The 23,938-nt window shown below is 42.0% G+C and overlaps 1 protein-coding gene across 1 annotated transcript in view; it reads left to right on the top strand.

Annotated features, from left to right (window-relative positions):
* Window positions 1-23,938, top strand: part of CAPN9 (calpain 9) — a gene marked incomplete at its 5' end in the record, with an annotated part of 376,282 nt that overhangs the window by 308,082 nt on the left and 44,262 nt on the right. Inside the window, one exon of the mRNA XM_056566855.1 lies at window positions 15,375-15,439. Within this exon, the coding sequence (XP_056422830.1) occupies window positions 15,375-15,439 (65 nt within the window). The remainder of the gene's footprint in view (window positions 1-15,374; window positions 15,440-23,938) is intronic.

The raw sequence follows: 23,938 nt of genomic DNA, 5'->3' as shown, positions 1-23,938 counted from the left end.
GATTATAAACGTACTAATTTGGTTAAAAAGTTTGTAATTTTTTGTAAGCGCCACAATAATATAAAAGTATATAATAATGGGTATCATTTTAATCGTATTGACCCTAAGAATAAAGAACACACGTCATTTTTGCCATAAATTGTACGGCGTGAAAACAAAACCTTCCAAAATTAGCAAAATTGCGTTTTTCGTTTTAATTTCCCCACAAAAATAGTGTTTTTTGGTTGCGCCATACATTTTATGATATAATGAGTGATGTCATTACAAAGGACAACTGGTCACGCAAAAAATAAGCCCTCATACTAGTCTGTGGATGAAAATATAAAAGAGTTATGATTTTTAGAAGGCGAGGAGGAAAAAATGAAAACGTAAAAATTAAATTGTCTGAGTCCTTAACCCCTTAAGGACACATGACGTTCTCACACGTCTCCATTTCCGAGTCCTTAAGGACACATGTAGTATGAGAACGTCATGTGTTTTACCGGCCCCCCGCAACCATCTGGAGCGGAGCCGGTCCCCGATGCCTCCTGAAATCGTTCAGCAGGCATCGGGGCATATCGCCCAGGGGGGTCATTATGACCTCCCATGTCGGCGATGGCCGCAGATCGCTGGACAATTCAGTCCAGCGATCTGCAGCGGCTTCCGGGTCAATCGGGTCTCCAGTGACCCGGTGACCCGGAATTATTGGCTGATCGGGGCCGTCAGAGACGGCCCCGAACAGCCAGAGCCAGCAGGGGTGAGGTGGCACTGGTGCCACCTCACGATCGCCCTGATTCGTCGGCCGGATTACCGGCCGACCAATCAGGGCGCCTGCTGCGGGTGTCACTCCCGCAACCCGCTCCGCCCCTCTTCCGGAGGACGTGAGCGGGTGCGGGACGTGCACCCCGGGTGCTGGGGACCCCGATCCCCGGCGCCCCTGTTGGGATCGGGGCCCCAGGAGCAGCGGCGGAGACGACGAGGGACTGACCTGTGCGGCTGGATCGTTGGAGGTGAGTGACAGCCTCCTGCTGTTGCTTAGCAACAGCTCCCAGCATGCAAAAAGGGCATGCTGGGAGCTGTAGTTATGCAACAGCAGGAGGCAGACCACCACAACTCTTATGGGCATGCTGGGACTTGTAGTTTTGCAACAGCTGGAGGCACATTCTTTCTATGGAAAAGTGTACCTTCAGCTGTTGTGTAACTACAACTCCCAGCTTGCACAATCAGCTAAAGTGCATGCTGGGAGTTGTAGTGTTGCATAACTACAACTCCCAGCATGCCCGTTGGCTGTCGGTGACTGCTGAGAGTTGTAGTTTTGCAACAGCTGAAGGCACACTGAGTTAAGTAGCAAACCAGTGTGTCTCCAGCTGTTGCATAACTACAATCCCCAGCATCCCCAGCCAAAGTAGTATGCCTCCAGCTGTTGCATAACTACAACACCCAGCATGCCCTTCCGCTGTCCGTACATGCTGGGGGTTGTAGCTTTTGCAACAGCTGAAGGCACACTGGTTGCAAAACACTGAGTTTTATTACCAAACTCGGTGTTTCACAACCAGTGTGCCTCCAGCTGTTGCAAAACTACAACTCCCAGCATGCACTGATAGACCGTACATGCTGGGAGTTGTAGTTTTGCAACAGCTGGATGCCCCCCCCCCCCCCAATGTGAATGTACAGGGTACACTCACATAGGCGGAGGATTACAGTAAGTATCCGGCTGCAAGTTTGAGGTGCGGCAAAATTTCTGCCGCAGCTCAAACTGCCAGCGAGAAACTACTGTGAACCCCCCGCCCGTGCGACTGTACCCTAAAAACACTACACTACACTAACACACAATAAAATAAAAGTAAAAAACACTACATATACACATACCCCTACACAGCCCCCCTCCCCAATAAAAATGAAGAACGTCTGGTACGCCACTGTTTCCAAAACGGAGCCTCCAGCGGTTGCAAAACTACAACTCCCAGCATGCACTGATAGACCGTACATGCTGGGAGTTGTAGTTTTGCAACAGCTGGAGGTATTTCCCCCCCCCCCCCCCCCCCCAATGTGAATGTACAGGGTACACTCACATGGGCGGAGGATTACAGTAAGTATCCGGCTGCAAGTTTGAGCTGCGTCAAATTTTCTGCCGTAGCTCAAACTGCCAGCGAGAAACTACTGTGAACCCCCGCCCGTGCGACTGTACCCTAAAAACACTACACTACACTAACACAAAATAAAATAAAAAGTAAAAAACACTACATATACACATACCCCTATACAACCCCCCTCCCCAATAAAAATGAAAAACGTCTGGTACGCCACTGTTTCCAAAACGGAGCCTCCAGCTGTTGCAAAACAACTACTCCCAGTATTGCCAGATAGCCGTTGACTGTCCAGGCATGCTGGGAGTTTTACAACAGCTGGAGGCACCCTGTTTGGGAATCACTGGCGTAGAATACCCCTATGTCCACCCCTATGCAAGTCCCTAATTTAGGCCTCAAATGCGCATGGCGCTCTCACTTTGGAGCCCTGTCGTATTTCAAGGCAACAGTTTAGGGCCACATATGGAGTATCGCCGTACTCGGGAGAAATTGGGCTTCAAATTTTGGGGGGTATTTTCTGCTATTACCCTTTTAAAAAATGTAAAATTTTTGGGAAAACAAGCATTTTAGGTAAAAAAAATATATATTTTTTTACATATGCAAAAGTCGTGAAACACCTGTAGGGTATTAAGGTTCAAATTACCCCTTGTTACGTTCCCCGAGGGGTCTAGTTTCCAAAATGGTATGCCATGTTTTTTTTTTTGCTGTCCTGGCACCATAGGGGCTTCCTAAATGCGGCATGCCCCCAGAGCAAAATTTGCTTTCAAAAAGCCAAATGTTACTCCTTCTCTTCTGAGACCTGTAGTGCGCCAGCAGAGCACTTTTCACCCCCATATGGGGTGTTTTCTGAATCGGGAGAAATTGGGCTTCAAATTTTGGGGGGTATTTTCCGCTATTACCCTTTTTAAAAATGTAAACATTTTGGGAAAACAAGCATTTTAGGTAAAAAAAAAATTTTTTTTTTTACATATGCAAAAGTTGTGAAACACCTGTAGGGCATTAAGGTTCACGTTACCCCTTGTTACGTTCCCCGAGGGGTCTAGTTTCCAAAATGGTATGCCATGTGTTTTTTTTTTTTGCTGTTCTGGCACCATAGGGGCTTCCTAAATGCGGCATGCCCCCAGAGCAAAATTTGCTTTCAAAAAGCCAAATGTGACTCCTTCTCTTCTGAGACCTGTAGTGCGCCAGCAGAGAACTTTTCACCCCCATGCAAGGTGTTTTCTGTATCGGGAGAAATTGGGCTTCAAATTTTGGGGGGTATTTTCTGCTATTACCCTTTTTAAAAATGTAAAATTTTTGGGAAACCAAGCATTTTAGGTAAAAAAAATATATTTTTTTTTTACATATGCAAAAGTCGTGAATCACCTGTAGGGTATTAAGGTTCACTTTACCCCTTGTTACGTTCCCTGAGGGGTCTAGTTTCCAAAATGGTATGCCATGTGTTTTTTTTTTTTTGCTGTCCTGGCACCATAGGGGCTTCCTAAATGCGGCATGCCCCCCAAAAACCATTTGTCGCTCCTTCCCTTCTGAGCCTTCTACTGCGCCCGCCGGACAATTAACATAGACATATGAGGTATGTGCTTACTCGAGAGAAATTGGGTTTCAAATACAAGTAAAAATTTTCTCCTTTTTATCCCTTGCAAAAATTCAAAAATTGGGTCTACAAGAACATGCGAGTGTAAAAAATGAAGATTTTGAATTTTCTCCTTCACTTTGCTACTATTTCTGTGAAACACCTAAAGGGTTAATACACTTACTGAATGTTTTTTTGAATACTTTAGGGGGTGTAGTTTTTATAATGGGGTCTTTTATGGGGTATTTCTAATATGAAGACCCTTCAAATCCACTTCAAAACTGAACTGGTCCCTGAAAAATAGTGAGTTTGAAAATTTTGTGAAAAATTTCAAAATTGCTGCTGAACTTTGAAGCCCTATGGTGTCTTCCAAAAGTAAAAACTCATAAATTTTATGATGCAAACATAAAGTAGACATATTGTATATGTGAACCCAAAAAAAATATATTTTGAATATCCATTTTCCTGACAAGCAGAGAGCTTCAAAGTTAGAAAAATGCAAAATTTTCATTTTTTTCATCAAATTTTGGGATTTTTCACCAAGAAAGGATGCAAGTTACCATAAAATTTTACCACTAAGTTAAAGTAGAATATGTCACGAAAAAACAATCTCGAAATCAGAATGATAACTAAAAGCATCCCAGAGTTATTAATGTTTAAAGTGACAGTGGTCAGAATTGCAAAAAACGCTCCGGTCCTTAAGGTATAAAATGGCTCGGTCCTTAAGGGGTTAAGGCCAAAATGGGCTGAGTCCTTAAGGGGTTAAACTGTTATCCCACTATGTGCAAGCGAGAAAGACTTACCCAAAATATGAATATGGACTATAGGCAGTCACACCCACTCCACAGATTCACTCCGCACAACAGATAATCACTGTTTTTTCACGCCCACTCTTACACAGCAACACTCAGAAGAGCTCTAGTGGTCTCTAAACTGTAATCCTCCAGATGTTGCAAAACTACAACTCCCAGCATGCCCAGAGAGCTGTTTAGGCTTGCTGGGAGTTGCAGTTTTGCAACAGCTGGAGGTCTACAGTTTGAGACCACTGCACAGTGATCTCTATACTGTGCACCTCCAGATCTTGCAAAACTACAACTCCCAGCATGCCCACACAGCAGTTTGTGCAGAACCTAACTGAAGGTTTTCCAACCAGTGTGCCTCCAGCTGTTTCAAAAATACAACTCCCAGCATGCACGGTCTGTCAGTACATGCTTGGAGTTGTAGTTTTGAAATAGCTGGAGGTTTGACCCCCCCCCCCCCCCCCATGTGAACGTACAGGGTACATTCACACTGGCGGGTTTACAGTAAGTTTTCTGCTTCAAGTATGAGCTGCAGCAAATTTTTCGCCGCAGCGCAATCTCCTAGCGGTAAATTCACTGTAAACCTCCGCCAGTGTGAACGTACTCTAAAAACACTACACTACACTAATACATAATAAAGGGTAAAACACTACATATACCACCCTTTACACTGTCCCCTCAATAAAAATAAAAAACGTATTGTACGGCAGTGTTTCCAAAACATAGCCTCCAGCTGTTGCAAAACAACAACTCACAGCATTTCCGGACAGCCACTGACTGTCCAGGCATGCTGGGAGTTTAGCAACAGCTGGAGGCACCCTGTTTGGTAATCACTGGTGTAGAATACCCCTATGTCCACCCCTGTGCAATCCATAATTTAGTCCTCAAGTGCGCATGGCGCTCTCTCACTTCAGAGCCCTGTCGTATTTCAAGGAAACAGTTTAGTGCCACATATGGGGTATCTCCGTACTCAGGAGAAATTGCACTACTAATTTTGGGGACTTTTTATCCTTTTACCCCTTATGAAAAAGAAAAGTTGTGGTCTACACCAGCCTGTTAGTGTAAAAAAAAAAAAAAATTTTTTTTACACTAACATGCTGGTGTTGTCCTTTACTTTTTATTTTTACGGGCGGTAAAAGGAAAAAAAGACCCCCAAAATTTGTAACGCAATTTCTCCTGAGTACGGAAATACCCCATATGTATTGTGCTGATAATGAAAATACGGGGAACCCTATGCGTTTTTTTTTTATTATAAATAAAAAAGTAAAAAACATATTGGGTTCCCAGTATTTTCATTCTCGGTGCAATACCAAGCAGCAACAGCCTGACGTTACCAGGGTGGGCGAGGACAATTGTTACTGGCCCTCCCCAGCCTAAATAACGCCAGCCTGTTACCGCCTAGGCCTGCGGACGCACAACAAGGCTCAGGAGTGAGAGCGCACCATGTACATTTGAGGCCTAAATTGGTGATTTGCACAGGGGTGGCTGATTTTACAGCGGTTCTGACATAAACCCAAAAAAATTAATACCCACATGTGACCCCATTTTGGAAACGACACCCCTCACGGAACGTAACAAGGGGTATAGTGAGCCTAAACACCCCACAAATTTTCATTAAAGTTGGATGGGAAAATGAAAAAAAATAATTTTTTTCACTAAAATGCTGGTGTCACCCTAAATTTTTCATTTTCACAAAGGAAAATAAAAAAAGCCCCCCAAAATTTGTAACCCCATTTCTTCTGAGTAAGAACATACCCCATATGTGGATGTAAAGTGCTCTATGGGTGCACTACAATGCTCAGAAGAGAAGGAGCGCCATTGCGATTTTGAAGAGAAAATTTGTCCAGAAATTAAGGCCACTTGTGTTTACAAAGCCCCCATGGTACCAGAACAATGGACCCCCCCCCATATGTGACCCCATTTTGGAAACTACACCCCTCATGTAATGTAATAAGGGGTACAGTGAGCATTTACGCCCCACAGGTGTCTGACAGATTTTTGGAACAGTGATCCGTGAAAATGAAAAATTTAATTTTCCATTTGCACAGCCCACTGTTCCAAAGATCTGTCAAACGCCAGTGGGGTGTAAATGCTCACTGCACCACTTATTAAATTCTGTGAGGGCTGTAGTTTCCAAAATAGGGTCACATGTGGGGGGGTCCACTGTTCTGGCACCACCGGGGGTTTTGTAAATGCACATGGCCCCTGACTACCATTACAAACGAATTCTCTTTCCAAAAGCTCAATGGTGCTCCTCCTCTTCTGAGCATTGTAGTTCACCCGTAGTGCACTTCAGGTCAACTTATGGGGTACCTCCATACTCAGAAGAGATGGGGTTACAAATTTTGGGGGTATTTTCTGCTATTAACCCTTGCAAAACTGTGAAATTTGGGGGGAAACACACATTTTAGTGAAAAAAAATATATAATATTTTTACATATGCAAAAGTCGTGAAACCCCTCTGGGGTCTTAAGGCTCACTTTATTCCTTGTTACGTTCCTCAAGGGGTCTAGTTTCCAAAATGGTATGCCATGGTTTTTTTTTTTTTTTTTTTTGCTGTTCTGGCACCATAGGGGCTTCCTAAATGCGACATGCCCCCCGAGCAAAATTTGCTCTCAAAAAGCCAAATATCACTCCTTCTCTTCTGAGCATTGTAGTTCGCCCATAGTGCACTTCAGGCAAACTTATGGGGTACCTCCATACTCAAAGAGATGGGGGTTACAAATTTTGGGGGGTATTTTCTGCTATTAACCCTTGCAAAATGGGAAATTTGGGGGGAAACACACATTTTAGTGAAAAATTTTTTTTTTCTTTTTTACATATGCAAATGTCGTGAAACACCTGTGGGGTATTGAGGCTCACTTTATTCCTTGTTACGTTCCCCAAGGGGTCTAGTTTCCAAAATGGTATGCCATGTGTTTTTTTTTTCTGTTCTGGCACCATAGGGGCTTCCTAAATGCAACATGCCCCCCAAAAACCATTTCTGAAAAACGTACTCTCCAAAATCCCCTTGTCGCTCATTTGCTACTGAGCCCTCTACTGCGCCCGCCGAACAATTTACATAGACATATGAGGTATGTCCTTACTCGAGAGAAATTGGGCTACAAATATAAGTATACATTTTCTTTTTTTACCTCTTATAAAAATTGGGTTTACAAGAACATGCGAGTGTAAAAAATGAAGATTGTGAATTTTCTCCTTCACTTTGCTGCTATTCCTGTGAAACACCTAAAGGGTTAAAACGCTTACTGATTGTCATTTTGAATACTTTGGGGGGTGTCGTTTTTATAATGGGGTCATTTGTGGGGTATTTCTAATATGAAGACCCTTCAAATCCACTTCAAACCTGAACTGGTCCCTGAAAAAAGCGAGTTTCAAAATGTTGTGACAAATTGGAAAATTGCTGCTGAACTTTGAAGCCCTCTGGTGTCTTCCAAAATTAAAAACACGTCAATTTTATGATGCATACATAAAGTAGACATATTGGAAATGTGAATAAAAAAAAAAATATTTGGAATATCCATTTTCCTTACAAGCAGAAAGCTTCAAAGTTAGAAAAATGCAAAATTTTTAAATTTTTCATCAAATTTGGGGATTTTTCACCAAGAAAGGATGCAAGTTACCATAAAATTTTACCACTATGTTAAAGTAGAATATGTCACGAAAAAACTGTCTCGAAATCAGAATGATAACTAAAAGCATTCCAGAGTTATTAATGTTTAAAGTGACAGTGGTCAGATGTGCAAAAAACGCTCTGGTCCTAAGGTGTAAAATGGCCTGGTCCTTAAGGGGTTAAATATGTACTCCTGTGGAAACAAAAATTTTTTATTTTTTTAAATCAACTGGTGCCAGAAAGTTAAACATATTTATAAATGACTTCTATTTAAATATCTTATTCCTTCCAGTACTTATCAGCTGCTGTATGCTCCAGAGGAAGTTCTTTTCTTCTGAAATTTCTTTTTCTGTCTGACCACAGTGCTCTCTGCTGACACCTCTGTCCATGTCAGGAACTGTCCAGAGTACAAGAAAATCCCCATAGCAAACCTATCCTGCTCCAGACAGTTCCTGACATGGACAGAGGTGTCAGCAGAGAGTACTGTGGTCAGACAGAAAATAAATTAAAAAAGAAAAGAACTTCCTCTGGAGCATAGAGCAGCTGATAAGTACTGGAAGTAATTTACAAATATGTTTAACTTTCTGGCACCAGTTAATTTAAAAAGAATGTTTTCCACAGGGGTACCTATTTAAAGTAAATTTGCAGTAAATTAAACTTAAGTCATGAGGCATAAGCCAATAAGTGTCTGATCGGGGGGGGGGGGGGGGCAAATATAAGTGTCTGATCACGGGGGGGGGGGGTCTGAACGCTGGAAACTCCCGCGATCCCCGGCTCTCCCATGCAGGAGGCGTGCTGGCTGCAGCATGACGCCGTGGCCAAACCCCCCCCCCCCGCCCTCCCTCCCTCCATGTTTCTCTATGGAAAAAACAATCTAATCTCACAATAGACAAAAAGCCAGCACATTAAAATCTGGAGTTTATTGATATTTATTAAAAGTCCACTGAAAATCCATAGAAAAGGCAGGTAGGGAAGTGCATCAGGCGATATCACAATCGGGTAACAACTTGGAAAGAGGTTCCCTTCACACCAACGCTTTTCGGGTCAAAGACCCTTAATCATCGCATATATTTCCAGACACCAAGTAACGTTTTTATACTGACTTGGAAGGTCAACCCTCCAAGCTCCGCCCTATAGTGATGACTTTATTAGGGGCAGATCTTCAGACAAGAGCCAGGCTGGTTAGTCTAAGGCTCTGTTCACATTGTCCTTTTTGTATACTGTGAACAGACCCTTCTGGCAGTCTCCTCCAGGACAGGGAGCCAAAGACTGTCTGGGCATGCTGGGAGTTGTAGTTTTGCACCAATTGGAGGCTCCCTGTTTAGGAAGACATTGCATTATGGGCACTGTATTATGTGTTATTTTTTCCTTTCTTCCCGTTTCAGATCCGTGTATGCAGAGAATTACGGCAGATTCGATGGATTACGGCGGATGAACTGGATTTTTTTCTTTTAATAAAATGGTTAACGAGGGCTGTGGGGGAGTATTTTTTTTTAAATAAAATAATTTTCCAACGTGTTTTTTTTTTTTTATAGAATTTTCAGGCTTAGTAGTGGAAGCCGTTTTATTGACTGAATCAATTACTAAGCCAGGGCTTAGTGCTAACCCCCAATTATTACCCCGGTACCCACAGCCACAGGGGTGCCGGGAAGGCCCAGAGCGTCAAAAATGGAGCTCCCGGGCCTAGGCGGTAACAGGCTGGCGTTATTTAGGCTGGGGAGGGCCAGTAACAATTGTCCTCGCCCACCCTGGTAACGTCAGGCTGTTGCTGCTTGGTATTGCACCGAGAATGAAAATACTGGGAACCCAATATGTTTTTTACTTATTTATTTATAATTAAAAAAAAATGCATAGGGTTCCCCGTATTTTCATTATCAGCACAATACCAACCAAGCAGCAACAGCCTGAAATTACCAGGGTGGGCGAGGACATTGTTACTGGCCCTCCCCAGAGTAAATAATGCCAACCTGTTACTGCCTAGGCCCAGGAGCACCATTTTTTATGCTCTGGGCCTGTTGGTACCGGCTCTTCCCGTCACCCCTGTGGCGGTGGGTACCGGGGTAATAATTGGGGGTTAGCGCTAGCTGTTTTTGGCTCTAACGCTAAGCCCCGGCTTAGTAATGAATTCCGTCAATAAGACGGCTTCCACTACTAAGCCTGAAAATTCTATAAAAAAAAAACACACATTGGAAACTTTATTTTATTTTTACAAATACTCCCCCACACACTCGTTAACCATTTGGTTAAAAGAAAAAATCCAGTTTATTCGCCGTAATCCTGTGCATACATGGATCTGAAATGAGAAGGGGAAAAAAACACAAAAAATTGGTAGTACGTTTTTGGCACTCTCCGCTGGGGAGAGCGTCTTTCTGAACAGGGAGCCTCCAATTGGTGCAAAACTACAACTCCCAGCATGCCCAGACAGCCTCTGTCATCAGAGCCTCTGCTCATACGAGGAGAAGAGGACAGGTGGCAGTAAGTATTGGGTTGCAGTTGCCTGTGGAAAATGCTGTTTAAACAGCGGTCTTGTGCTTCTGTGCTGGGGCTGCTGCAGGGGGGTGCAGCAGGGAACCCACCTTAGGTACCCCTCTCAACTGCAGTTATATGATTTAGATAAAATTTTTCTGATGGACTTATTGCGCGTGCGCTACTATGGCACACACAGTGTGCATCAATAAAGAACTAGTTGGCAGAAACACTATTACAGTTTCAATATAGCAAAAGACACTGCTTTAATTTCTGCAAATTTTTTTCCTATACAGGATACATTGTTATTTTTCCTACAGATTGATCTGAAACAATTCATTGATCCTATTTTTAGTCTAATAATTTTTACAAAGGGGGTTCACTGTCTTAAAAAATGTATTAATCTATTATTTATTTATAATCAATTATTTTAGGTAGTCTCCACCAGGGCCCTGTGGGAGATAAAAACCAGTGCAGAGAAAAAGCTGACCAGTTGCCCATGGCAACCAATCACATTTCTTCTTTAATTTTTGAAAAGGTCTTTGCAAAATGAAAGAAGCGATCTGATTGGTTGCTATGGGCAACTCAGCAACTTTTCCTCTGCACAGGTTTTGATAAATCTCCCCCTGTATGTTTTATTTTTATTTACAGTATATAAATACATTGTATTTTGAGCAAAAACTGACCTTTTCTTCCCTAATATATTCTTTCTTCACCCTTCACCTCCCTCTTTTCTCCTCTACATCTATATGTGTCATCTAATTACCATTATTATATTTATTTTTGTTGTTTTATTCATTATTTATATTTACTTTTATTAGCTATTTATTACAATTTTTGTGCTAAATTTTATTTCCAGCTATTTTTTGTGCTTAACTTGATTTTCATTTAATTATTCTTTAGCCATATACATTTAGTACATACTTATAATTTGTATTGCGTTCATACTTTTTCTTATATTAATATCCACCTATATTTTTTTATTAATCAATTTTTATTTTCATCTATTTTATCCATATTATATCTTTCACTATATTTATATATATTTATTGATTCCCAATAATCCTAGAACTAGTCTATCCACAATTTTCATTATTAGTTCTACTTTTGTGCAGAAGGGGTCACTCATTAGACTTAGTTTCCCAGATCCAAATTCAGATAGAGTACACCAATCTTTTTCTTTTTACCACAGCATCACTACTTACCTCTGCCAGTGGTACTGTGTCTGTGTCTGTGTCTGTGATATGCACCAGCCAGGCAAAGGATGACTTAACTAACACTGCTGAGTATCCATAGATGGCTGTATACTATATATACGATCACTTACCACCCTTTTTCCTGCTTTGGTCTGTTGTGTAGTGAGCGCTCAAAATGTACCCTTTTTGTGTGTTTTTTTTTTTTTTGTCTCATTTGAAATATATGTATGCTGAGGACTTTGTGGTTGACCAGCATTTTTTTTTTTAAATGTTTAAAGAGTGCTTTGGAGGATTTTTTTTAAATAATATATTTTCCTTGTGTTGTGTTTTTACCTGAATTTTCAGGCTTAGTATTCCGTCTAATAGACGTGTCTCGGGAACCACCCAGTTTAGAAGAAAATCCCCATAGAAAACCTCTTCTAAACTAAACGTCAGGCTGCTGCTTCCAAAGCCGGCAGGATATTGTCATGTATCAAAAGAGGCATGGACTCAAGGGACAGGGACATAATACTCCCCCTTTATAAAGCATTGGTACGGCCTCACCTGGAATATGCTGTTCAGTTTTGGTCACCTGTCCATAAAAGGGACACTGCGGAGTTGGAAAGGGTGCAGAGACGCGCGACTAAACTAATATGGGGCATGGAACATCTTAGCTATGAGGAGCGATTAAAGGAGTTACAATTGTTTAGTCTTGAGAAGAGACGTTTAAGGGGGGATATGATAAACGTATATAAGTATATTAATGGCCCATACAAAAAATATGGAGAAAAACTGTTCCAGGTTAAACCCCCCCAAAGGACGAGGGGGCACTCCCTCCGTCTGGAGAAAAAAAAGTTTAGTCTCAAGGGGCGACACGCCTTCTTTACCGTGAGGACTGTGAATTTATGGAACGGTCTACCTCAGGAACTGGTCACAGCAGGAACAATTAACAGCTTTAAAACAGGATTAGATACATTCCTGGAACAAAATAAGATTAATGCTTATGAAGAAATATAAAATCTCATCCCTTCCCCAATATCGCGCCACACCCCTACCCCTTAATTCCCTGGTTGAACTTGATGGACATATGTCTTTTTTCGACCGTACTAACTATGTAACTATGTAAACTGGGCGGTTCCCGAGACACGTGTCATCAGAGAGCACTTAGACAGAAAAGAACAACCTTAACTTTAGAAGCTCATAAGTACTGAAAGGATTAAGATTTTTTAATAAAGTAATTTACAAATCTGTTTAACTTTCTGGAGCCAGTTGATATATAAAAAAAAAGTTTTTTCCTGGATAACCCCTTTAAGCCAGGGCTTAACGTTAGCCCCAAAAACAGCTATTGCAAACTCCCAAATATTACCCCGGTACCCATTGCCACAAGGGTATCAGGAAGAGCCAAAACCAACAAGCCATTAGGGTTAAAAATGGTGCTCTTGAGCTTTGAAAGTAAGAAGCTGACGTTATTTAGGCTGGTGAGAGCCAATAATAATGGTGGTCCCTCACTCACCCTTGTAACATCAGTATTTGCGGTCACACCCCCACCCATAGGCTTGCATTGAGGGGGCGGAGCGTGATGTCACACGGGGCGGAGCCGTGATGTCACAATGCTCCGACCCCGTGATCGCCAGTCATCAGACCCGGAGCGAACATGCTCTGGGGACTGATGGTAACTGGGTGCTGCGTGCAAGATCACGGGGGTCCCCAGCGGCGGGACACCCGCGATCAGGCATCTTATCCCCTATCCTTTGGAGAGGGGATAAGATGTCTTAGCGCCGGAATGCCCCTTTAATTAATACATTTAAAAAGTGTGGGATTTCTCATATTTTAATTCTCAGCCAGATACCAACCAAGCAGCCACAGCCTGATGTTACCAGGGTGGGCAAGGACCATTGTTATTGGCCCTTCCCATCCTAAAAAATGCCAGCTTGTTACCACCTAGGCCCAGGAGTACCGTTTTTCAAGCTCTGACCTGTTGGTATCGGCTCTTCTTGATACCCCTGTGGCGATGGGTGCTAGGGTAATAATTCAGGGTTAGAGCTAGCTGCGTTTGGGGCGAACACTTAGCATTTGCTTAGTAATGCATTTCGTCCGTAAGACAGCTTTGACTACTGAGCCTAAAAATGTAAGTAAAAAACTTAATAAACAGGAAAAAAATATAAAAAAATTAAAAAACAAACACTCTCCCACACCTTAAAAATAAGAAAATGCTGGTCATTAAAGTCGTCATCAAATCCAATGGAGTCCTCAGCATACACGTATCTTAAACAAGAAGAAAAAAACATGCAAAAAATGTGTTTGTATATTTAAAGGAGAACTCCAGAATATAAAAATTGTCCTCCATACTGCCGGCAGAAAAAAAATAAAAATGTACATACCTTCCTTCGCTCCCCTGGGGCCTCCGGTAACCGGCTCCGGTCTCCGCCACAATCCTCTTCCTGGTTGCCGGTGGTTGGCGAGTCATACTGCCCTCAGCCAATCACCGGCCGCAGTGAAGTCCTGACTCGGCCGGCGATAGGCTGAGCAGCAGTGTGACATTTTCAGCCCCGGCAGCAGGTTCCGGTGTAGTGAAGAATTTTGTGTCTTGAAGCGTTATCACACTGCCGCTCAACCTATCGCCGGGACTTCACTGCGGCTGGTGATTGGCTGAGCGCAGTATGACTCGCCGACCACCAGCAACCAGGAAGAGGATCGTGGTGGAGACCGTAGCCGGTTACCGTAGGCCCCGGGGGAGTGAAGGAAGGTATGTACATCTTTATTTTTTTTCTGCCGGCAGTATGGAGGACAATTTTTATATTCTGGAGTTCTCCTTTAAGGCACTATCCTCTATGCACTATGGGAAGAGCACTCATAAACCAGTGTGTTCTCAAACAGGGAACCTCCAGGTGTTGCTAAATCCCAACCGCCAACATTCCCAGACAGCCTTTAACATACCTTTTTAAAACAAAAAAGTATGCTAAAAACATATACTTACCACCCTCATTCCTGACTGTGAAAGTCTGTTGTAGCTCCACCTCTATTGATGTCATCACTAGAAGCGAGGATACACAAGATAAGTCCAAAGCAGGAACAAGCGTGGTAAGTGATCGTGTCTTCATTGTATATACAGAATACAGTGATCTATAGTTGGCTATATACTTTATAACCTCCCTAAGGATTTACCTAGCGCTGCTCAGCAGGATTACAGTAAAGCCGACATCTATATTGCTGGTTTACTGTATATTGTTGCTGGGCAGGAGGTATACAGCTTAGCCCCAATAGCAGTAGGGACAATATCCAGCATTGCGCTATGCAGCGCTGGGTACTGTATGGTGGCAGAGGTAAGTAGTGATGCTATGCATCACTACTTACCTCAGAACAAACTGAAACTATGGTGTTTTTGCTTTTAAAAAAATGCCAAAGTCTCAGCATGCTGCGATTTGGGAAAGCTGCCAGTGAGCCCCAAATTGTAGCAAAAACGCTGTGCAAGAGTGTTGACGGTTTTCTTTGGAAACCTAGCCTAATTCTGATTTCTAAGTTTTCAGTCATAAATGAATTCTTCCCATAAGAAGAGGTCATGAGGCAGAAGCCGATATTCTATTGTTTTGCGTTTTTTTTGTGCAATATGGCAGCAGAATAGGCTGACCAAAGCGAACCTATTACATGTAATGTATGTTTTCTTTTTGTGTTTATTTTCAGCAAAGAATATTAAAGTTAAGGAACTGAGCATTCTTTCATGCCAGAACATTGTTTCCCTTATGGATGTATCCTTTACATTATTTTCTTATAAATATGCTTTTTAAAGTGTCTTATATGTTCTCACAAAATTTGTAAGCCATTTTTGGTTTGTAAAACAGCTTCAAAAACCTCAAAAATATTCAGACTTTTTTGCCTGTAAAAATTATGGGTTCTTTATAGTCTTAGGCTATACTACCACACCATTTTTGAGCCTCAATTTAAGCTATTTAAAAATGGACGAAAAGATATGACGTACAGAAAAACTGCAGAAACAGTGAACAGTGTGAATACATAAATTGAAAATGTTGATTAACATATAAATGAACTCTTTCCTTGCCTAAAATTTTACCTTTTTCCCATTTTCCAAATAAAGAATGTGATCAAAACAAAAATGCTATAGATAAAAATGTGGTGCAAAAATATTAATGGAACAGTAAAATAGTTATAGGAGCCAAAGTACTAAATTTTAAAGGAAATCTTCCAGTAGTATCACCCACACTAAACCTGTCGCACAGGCTTGTAGTGCGAGTGATGCTGATTACAACGGTACTCACATTGTCCAGATTCGCCCAGCCATTCTGCAGCAAATTGCATTTTTCTATTTATGCTATTGAGGGCCTTGGGGCACAGGTGGAGCTCCGATTCAAGCTTGTGACATGCTGACATCATCTTTACCTGGCGGCCGCTACGCCCGGCTCATCAATATTCATAACCCCCCTCCCTGCTCCTTCACCCGTGTTAGTGTACGGCGCATGCGCCGCTTACTGTGTACTCCCGGAAGTGACATTCTCCTCGGTTTCACTACCCCAGCCATCTTTGATAAGTAAGAAGCCAAGGGGAATGCCACTTCCGGGAGTACACAGTAAGCGGCACATGCGCCGTACACTAACACGGGCAAAGGAGCAGGGAGGGGGGGTTACGTATATTGATGAGCCTGGTGGAGCGGCCGCCCAGCGAAGATGTCAGCGTGCCCCAAGCTCGAATTGGAGCTCCGTGCTTGCCCCAAGGCCCTCATTAGCATAAATTGAAAAACACAATTTGCAGCGGAACGGCTGGGCAAATCTGGATAATGTGAGTACCGTTTTAATCAGCAGCACCAGCGTCTGTGTGACAGGTTTAGTGCTACTACTGATTTCCTTTGAGCATACTGCTTTTCTTACAAAAAGTAATGAAGAAAATTTTAAGTAATAAGATAAAACAAAACCTAAATAAACTGGATAGTGTTGAAATCATATTGACTGTACAGAATAAACTGAAAATGTCAAGTGCTCTGTGTAGAAATAAACCATTATTGTGGGGACTGTAAATTAAAAATAATAATAATAATAATAAATACTGGCACATAAGGATACTACACAAAAGAATGAAGAAGTGGGTATTTAGGTACAACAATCTAGCTAATGAATAGAGCGAGTTCACAGATATGGACCCATACTCATTGTTATCAAATACAGCATTGGCTGGAGTACCACAATACACCCCTAATCTAAATTACCCACCAATGGGTTAATATAGTGAAATACTATGTGACCACCAATCACAAATATGCATACAAAGAACTGCCAACTGTACCAGTTCATGGTCTCTGTGTGTGTGTGTGTGTGTGTGTGTGTGTGTGTGTATGTATATATATATATATGTATGTATGTATATATATATATATATATATATATATATATATATATATATAATATAAACAACTTTCAACATCCGGCAGATGTTTCAGTGTGCGGAGACCCAAACAAATGTACACACTCTGAATCAGCAAACACTCCTATTACTGACATACCAATGGGTAACCTTGCAAATGTATTTATCTGCTGGTCTTGTGTGTACAGGTATCACAGGCAACCACCACATTTCGTACGTCTTTTGGGGGAGTGGTAAAATAATCCCAACTGCACAGGAGAGTGCCTGGCAGGCAACATTTCAACCTGGTGTGAATAAAAAGCCAAAAAGAGGCTAGTTCTTGAAAATGTATATGGATCCAAAAGGAAACCCGCAGAAAATTGGTTTGCAAATGGCTCTGGACTGGTAAGTGGTAGTAAGCAATCACGAACCATGATAAAAAAAGGGTATAATTTATTGTGTTAAAAGTTCGAAAAGTGTCCACCTCTCTGTCACCTCAGGTCTGTATAATACAATAGAAATAAACATAAGTACATAAAAGGTATAACCCTAAGAAAGGCCATGGGAATACCGCTGTTCTCGGAGTCAAGATGAAGCAAAGACAGGATGGAGGTCAAAGCACAAAGTGAAATTGCTGTGGTCTGGTCAGTAATAACTCTGTGTGCCAGCAGCGCATCCGCAGCGTCAAATACGCTGCAAATGCACTTCTGTGTGAATGTACCCTACTAATAGAAAGCATGTAAACATGAGTATCATTTTAGCTGTATTAACCCACATAATAAAGAAAACCTGTCACTGAGGAAAATGAAATGCCAGGTGAAATACAGTATGATAAGTTAAACTCCCTAGTACAGGTCACCTGTCTAACCCAACAAGAAATACAGTGCCGCCTACAAAAAATCAAAATAGACAAATCACCAGGTCCAGATGGCATTCACCCCCGTGTTCTAAAGTAATTAAGTAATGTAATAGACAGACCCCTATTTTTAAAATTCAGGGACTCTATAGTGACAGGGACTGTTCCCCAGGACTGGCGCATGGCAAATTTGGTGCCAATATTTAAGAAGGGGTCAAAAGGCGACCCTGGGAATTATAGACCTGTTAGTTTAACCTCAGTTGTATGTAAATTGTTTGAGGGTATCCTAAAAAAAATGCTATTTTGGAATATCTTGATAAAAATAAATGTATGACCCCGTATCTACATGGATTTATGAGGGATCGATCCTGTCAAACTAACCTGATCAGCTTTTATGAGGAGGTGAGCTCCAGACTGGACCAGGGGCAATCGCTGGATGTCGTATATCTGGATTTTTCCAAAGCATTTGATACGGTTCCATATAAAAGGTTAGTGCTTAAAATGAGAAGGTTTGGGCTGGGGGAGAAAGTGTGCAAGTGGGTAAGTAACTGGCTCAATGATAGGAAACAGAGGGTGGTTATTAATGGTACTTATTCTGATTGGGTGACTGTTACTAGTGGGGTACCACAGGGGTCCATCTTGGGTCCTGTCCTATTTAATATATTCATTAATGACCTTGCAGAGGGGTTGAATAGTAAAGTAGCAATTTTTGCAGATGACACTAAACTCTGTAAAGCGGTAAACACTATAGAGGACAGTGCACTGTTACAAATGGATCTGGATAGGTTGGAGGTTTGGGCTGGGAAGTGGCAGATGAGGATGAGGTTCAACACTGATAAATGTAAGGTATTGCACATGGGGAAGAAAAATCCGGGCTGGGATTATGTATTAAATGGGAGAACACTTGGGACGACTGACATCGAAAAGGACTTAGGAGTCTTATTTAACAATAAATTTAGCTGTAGTGACCAGTGTCGGGCAGCTGCTGCCAAGGCTAATAAAATCATGGGGTGCATCAATAGGGGCATAGATGCCCACGACAAGGAAATAATTCTACCGCTGTGCAAATCACTAGTCAGACCACACACAGAATTCTGTGTACAGTACTGGGCACCAGTGTACAAAGAAAGATATATAGTGGAGCTTCAAAGACGGGCAACCAGAGTAATACGGGGAATGGAAGGACTACAGTACCCGTAAAGATTATCAGAATTAGGGTTATTTAGTTTAGAAAAAAGAAGGCTTAGGGGAGACCTAATAACTATGTATAAATATATCAGGGGACAGTACAGAGATCTCTCCCATGATCTATTTATACCCAGGACTGTATCAATAACAAGGGGGGCATCCTCTACGTCTAGAGTAAAGAAGGTTACTACACCAGCACAGATGGGGGTTCTTTACTGTAAGAGCAGTGAGACTGTGGAATTCTCTCCCCGGAGGAGGTGGTCATGGCTGACTGCCTTATTTGGAGTCGGGAAGGAATTTTTACCTCTAGTATGAGGATTTTTTGCCTTCCTCTGGATCAACTCAACTCAATAGGGACTTATTAGGGTTATAGGTTGAACTTGATGGACTCTGGTCTTTTTTCAACCTTATGAACTATGTCAGGTTTACCATAAAGTGCACTGCGTAAAAACAAACCTCAGCAGAAAAAATAATTTTTCAACCATGACCTTAACAGGTTAAACTGCATTGTTTCTGGGGTATATAGATACATATAACGGACAGGGTCAATTATATCAATTTAACTAGCGCAAAAATTTTATCTTTTTAATAATTTATATTCTGCAACTTATTAACCCGTTATTTATATTCATTACAACGGGTGCATCTGTTTTGGCTTTAGTTTTGTTTTTACTGCACAGATCTTTGAATTATTAACATTGTTATAGCCATTGCGTGCAAAGGTTTAATGTATATTGGGGTATATGTAAAGTTTTTGTCTAAAATGTGTGTGTTTGTTAAAAACGCACAACCGCACTTTGACCTCCATCTGGTTTTCGTGTCATCTTGACCCCAAGTTTATTGGTATTCCCACCGTCATTTATGTAATTATGTTTACTTTTATTGTATTCTTATACAGACCTGAGGAAGAGAAGTGGATACTTCTCAAAAGACTGTGTCTGTTAACTTTTAGCATAAAAAAATGATACAATTGTTTTATTTATTTTATTTTGGTCAACGATTGCTCACTACCATTTACCATTCTAGCACCATTTGCAAGCCAGTTTTTCTACAGGTTTCCTTTTGGATTCATATACAGTTCACCACCTAATCATCCTAGGATCATCGGCCAGGACCAGGCAGCTGCTGAGGATATTGCATTTACTATAAGAAACATGCTTTCATAGATGTTAGACTCTTTGATCACATCAATTCCTTTTGTTAATATTGGTATTGAAGATACTGTACAAGGGAGTGCCCCTATTTGTTCCCTGTATGTTTTCTAGTTCCTGAAAATGGCAGACACAGAGGACCAAAAAACCTACACGTTACAGAGCAAGCGCGCTTCTTCATCAGGGCTGATTAACCTGTTCTTAAATAACTACAAGCGATTGGATACAAACACCAGCTGCAGTCATTAATAAAGGCAATACATATAGAAACATTCTGTCAGACTTTAAGAACATTAGAATACCCCAAAAGAGAGCAAAAAGCACAGAAAAATTGCAGTGAAAAAAAGCAACCAGCCTGAACTATGACCTTATTAAAAAATAATAATAAGAATAATAATATTTGCCAGATGATATTTTTTGTATACATTTGAAGGGTACAAAAAACTGTTCAGTGGCATCACTGTGGGGGGGGGTCATATAGGGGCTGTAGCCTTGGGCCAGTCTAGCCCAGGGTCATTCACTAATGGGAATTTATTACACTTTTCCTGGATCCCCAGGCAATCTAGTGCCACTTTCACCTGTCAGCATGACAGCAAATGCTGATACAGGTCTACAGCAAACACAGCAGCACGTCGCCACATGCGGATACAGGTGAAAGCTGTCAGTAAATGCTGCACACTTGCGGCTTACTTTGACAGGAGACCATTACCTCTGCCCTCATGCAGGCACGATGACAGAGGAATAAGAATGCGGCCAGGCTGTCATGCTTATCAATGTGTGAGACAGGAGGTAAGTATTTCTGTTTTGTTTTTCTTCTTTCCTTTTTTCCCAACCTAGCAAAAAGGGAGAGGGGAGTCTACCTACCAACCTACATTCCTAGCTAACTAACTACCTTGCTAGCTACCTTCGTACATACCTAGCTACCTACCTATATGTCTAGCTACCTAGCTATCTGACTACCTGTCTACCTACCTACATACCTGGCTACCTATCTATCTGATTACCTAACTACGTATCTAGATAGCTACCTTCCTACACATCTGAATTCCTAACTGACTAGTTAGCTACCTACTTGGCTATTTGCCTTTTTATGGTGCAGGACACCAAGGGGGCCATTATAACAGTTTGGGGGCCTTTAAATCAGGAGATTGTGTAAAGGAGGAGAGGGCACTGGAAAAATGTGGAGTCTAAAATTTGTGTCCTGCAGATGCTAAAGAGATGAGTTTTGGTTGGAAGAATCCGATACGGACAGAGAAGTAAAGGAAAGAAGACGACGCTGATCAGAAAATGTCAATTGTAAGTCCCTAGATGTAACCGTAATCGCCTATATGGTATACAAATCCTGTGTTTGACTGGTATCTACATCTATATGGTCCTGTATATAATTACTTATATGGTATACTAATTCTGTGTACAGCTTGTATCTACCTCTATAGGTCCACTGTATATAATCATGTAGATGGTATACAGATCCTGTGTACAGCTGGTATCTACCTCTATAGGGTTCTGTATATAATCACTTATATTGTATACAGATCCTGTGTACAAATGTTATCCATCTCTATATGGCGATTGTATGTGGGAATATTGGTCTTTTGTATAATGGATTTTATTCAGTAACAATATAGCTGTATTAGACAGTGGTAATGGTAGTGGTGACCATGGTGGGGTGATCTTAAGTCAGTGGATATGTTAGTGAAGGTTGGGGTGTTGCTAGGGGGGTCTAACGAGGCTATAGCCCCAGGTGTGGCCCCCATAGTCCCGTGTCCTGTTCCCCATCGCATGCTTATGGGGATCCAGGACACGTGTCCCGGACTCCCTGGTGAGCAAGCAGACATGGCACATGATCAAAGCACTGACATTCTAGCCATTCAGGCACCTGAGAAAGTTGTGTGTGAAAGCAGCTGAGAAGAGAAAGTTACGCAATTTGCATAACTCCCATTGACTTTAATGAGAGTTACGAAACTGCGTAAACCCGACGGCTATTCTCTTTGCGTAACTTCGGGAGTTATGAAACTTTCGCATATCGGCTGCATTCACACACAGCTTTCCCAGGCACCTGAATGGCTAGAAATGTCAGTGCTAAGATCATGTGCCATTCGGAAGCCTGGGAAAGCTGTGTGTGATAGTCAGACCCTGTAATCTTTACAGAGCCATGAATCATTAGAGGGTCTGGCTGTCACACACAAATTTCCTAAGCTACTGAATGGCAAGAAATGTGTCAGTGCTAGTCAGATCATGTGCCATTCAGAAGCCTGGGAAAGCTGTGTATGACATTTAGACCCTGTCTAATGACTCATTGCCCAGTAATGATTGCAGGGTCTGACTGTCGCATACAGCTTTCCCAGACTTCTGAATAGCACCTAATCTTAGCACTGACATTCTAGCCATTCAGGCACCAAAAATCTTATCTTCAATCCACAGGATAGGGGCAAAAAAGCTGATCGCAGGGGGGCCGATCGCTGGGACCCCCGTGATCTCTTGAAAGGGACCCCAGCTCTCAGTAAGAGTGCATGCTGTAGATGAAGCGCACTCCATTCACTTGTAAACAGCTAAAGGCTGTATGGGCATGCTGGGACTTGTAGTTTTGGAACATACTAGTTGGGAAACAATGCTTCACGCAGTGTTGCCCATCCATGCCAGTGTTTCCTAACCAGGATGTTGCAAAACTACAACTCCCAGCACGAACAGACAACTTTTAGATGTCTGTGCATGCTGGGACTTGTAGTTTTGCCACATGCTGGCTAGGAAACACTGCTTCACACAGTGTCGCCCCAACCAAGGTAATTCCAGAGGATGCAAACCTACAACTTCCAGCATGCTCTAACAGCTTTAAGTTGTCTGTGCATGCTCGGAGTTGTAGTTTTGCAACATCTGGAGGCACCCTAGTTTGGAAACACTGGTATGAAGGGGCGACACTGTATGAAGCAGTGTTTCCCAACCAGGATGTTCCAAAACTACAACTCCCAGCATGCCCAGACAGCTTTTAGATGTCTGGGAGTTGTAGTTTAGAAACAGGGCGTCTCCAGCTGTTGCTAAACTACAACTCCCATGATGTTGCTGTTACTAAATTACAAATCACAATATTCTCAGACAGTCTAAGGCTGTATGGAAATAATTGGGGGGTGTAGCTGGAGACTCCCTGTTTGCAAACCCTGCTTTATGGGCGTTCTCCCCAGGGGAGCGTGCCATAAATGCACTAACCAATTATTGTTTTCTCATTTTAGATCTGTGAATGCAGAGGACTGCTTTGTATTCAGTGATCTACAACGATGACCCGCGTTTTTTTTGTTTTGTTTACTATTAATAAAAAAAAATTAAATTTAATTATTTATGCAAAAACTGTGTGGCGTTCCCCATATTTTCATTCTCAGACCGATACCAACTAAGCAGCAACAGCCTGACGTTATCAGGCTCGTCTTTCCCAGCCTGTTACCGACTAGGCCCAGGAGTGCCATTTTTGATGCGCCGGGCCTGTTGGTACCAGCTTTTCCTGACACCCCTGGCACAGAGGTAATAATTGGTTGTTACCGCTAGCTTTTTTTGGGGGCGAACACTAAGCCCCGACTTAGTAATGGACTGTGTCTATAAGACAGTAAATAAATACCAAGCCTGTAAAGTAAGTAAATAAATAAAAGCACATGTTTTAAAAACTTTTATTCCAGAAAACGCTTCCCCACAAGCCCTCAATATTTAACAAA

Source organism: Hyla sarda, chromosome 3, assembly GCF_029499605.1.
Source record: "Hyla sarda isolate aHylSar1 chromosome 3, aHylSar1.hap1, whole genome shotgun sequence".
Lineage (NCBI taxonomy): Eukaryota > Metazoa > Chordata > Amphibia > Anura > Hylidae > Hyla > Hyla sarda.
The sequence above is the reverse complement of the archived record's forward strand: the minus strand, read 5'-3'. Positions and strand labels throughout refer to the sequence as shown.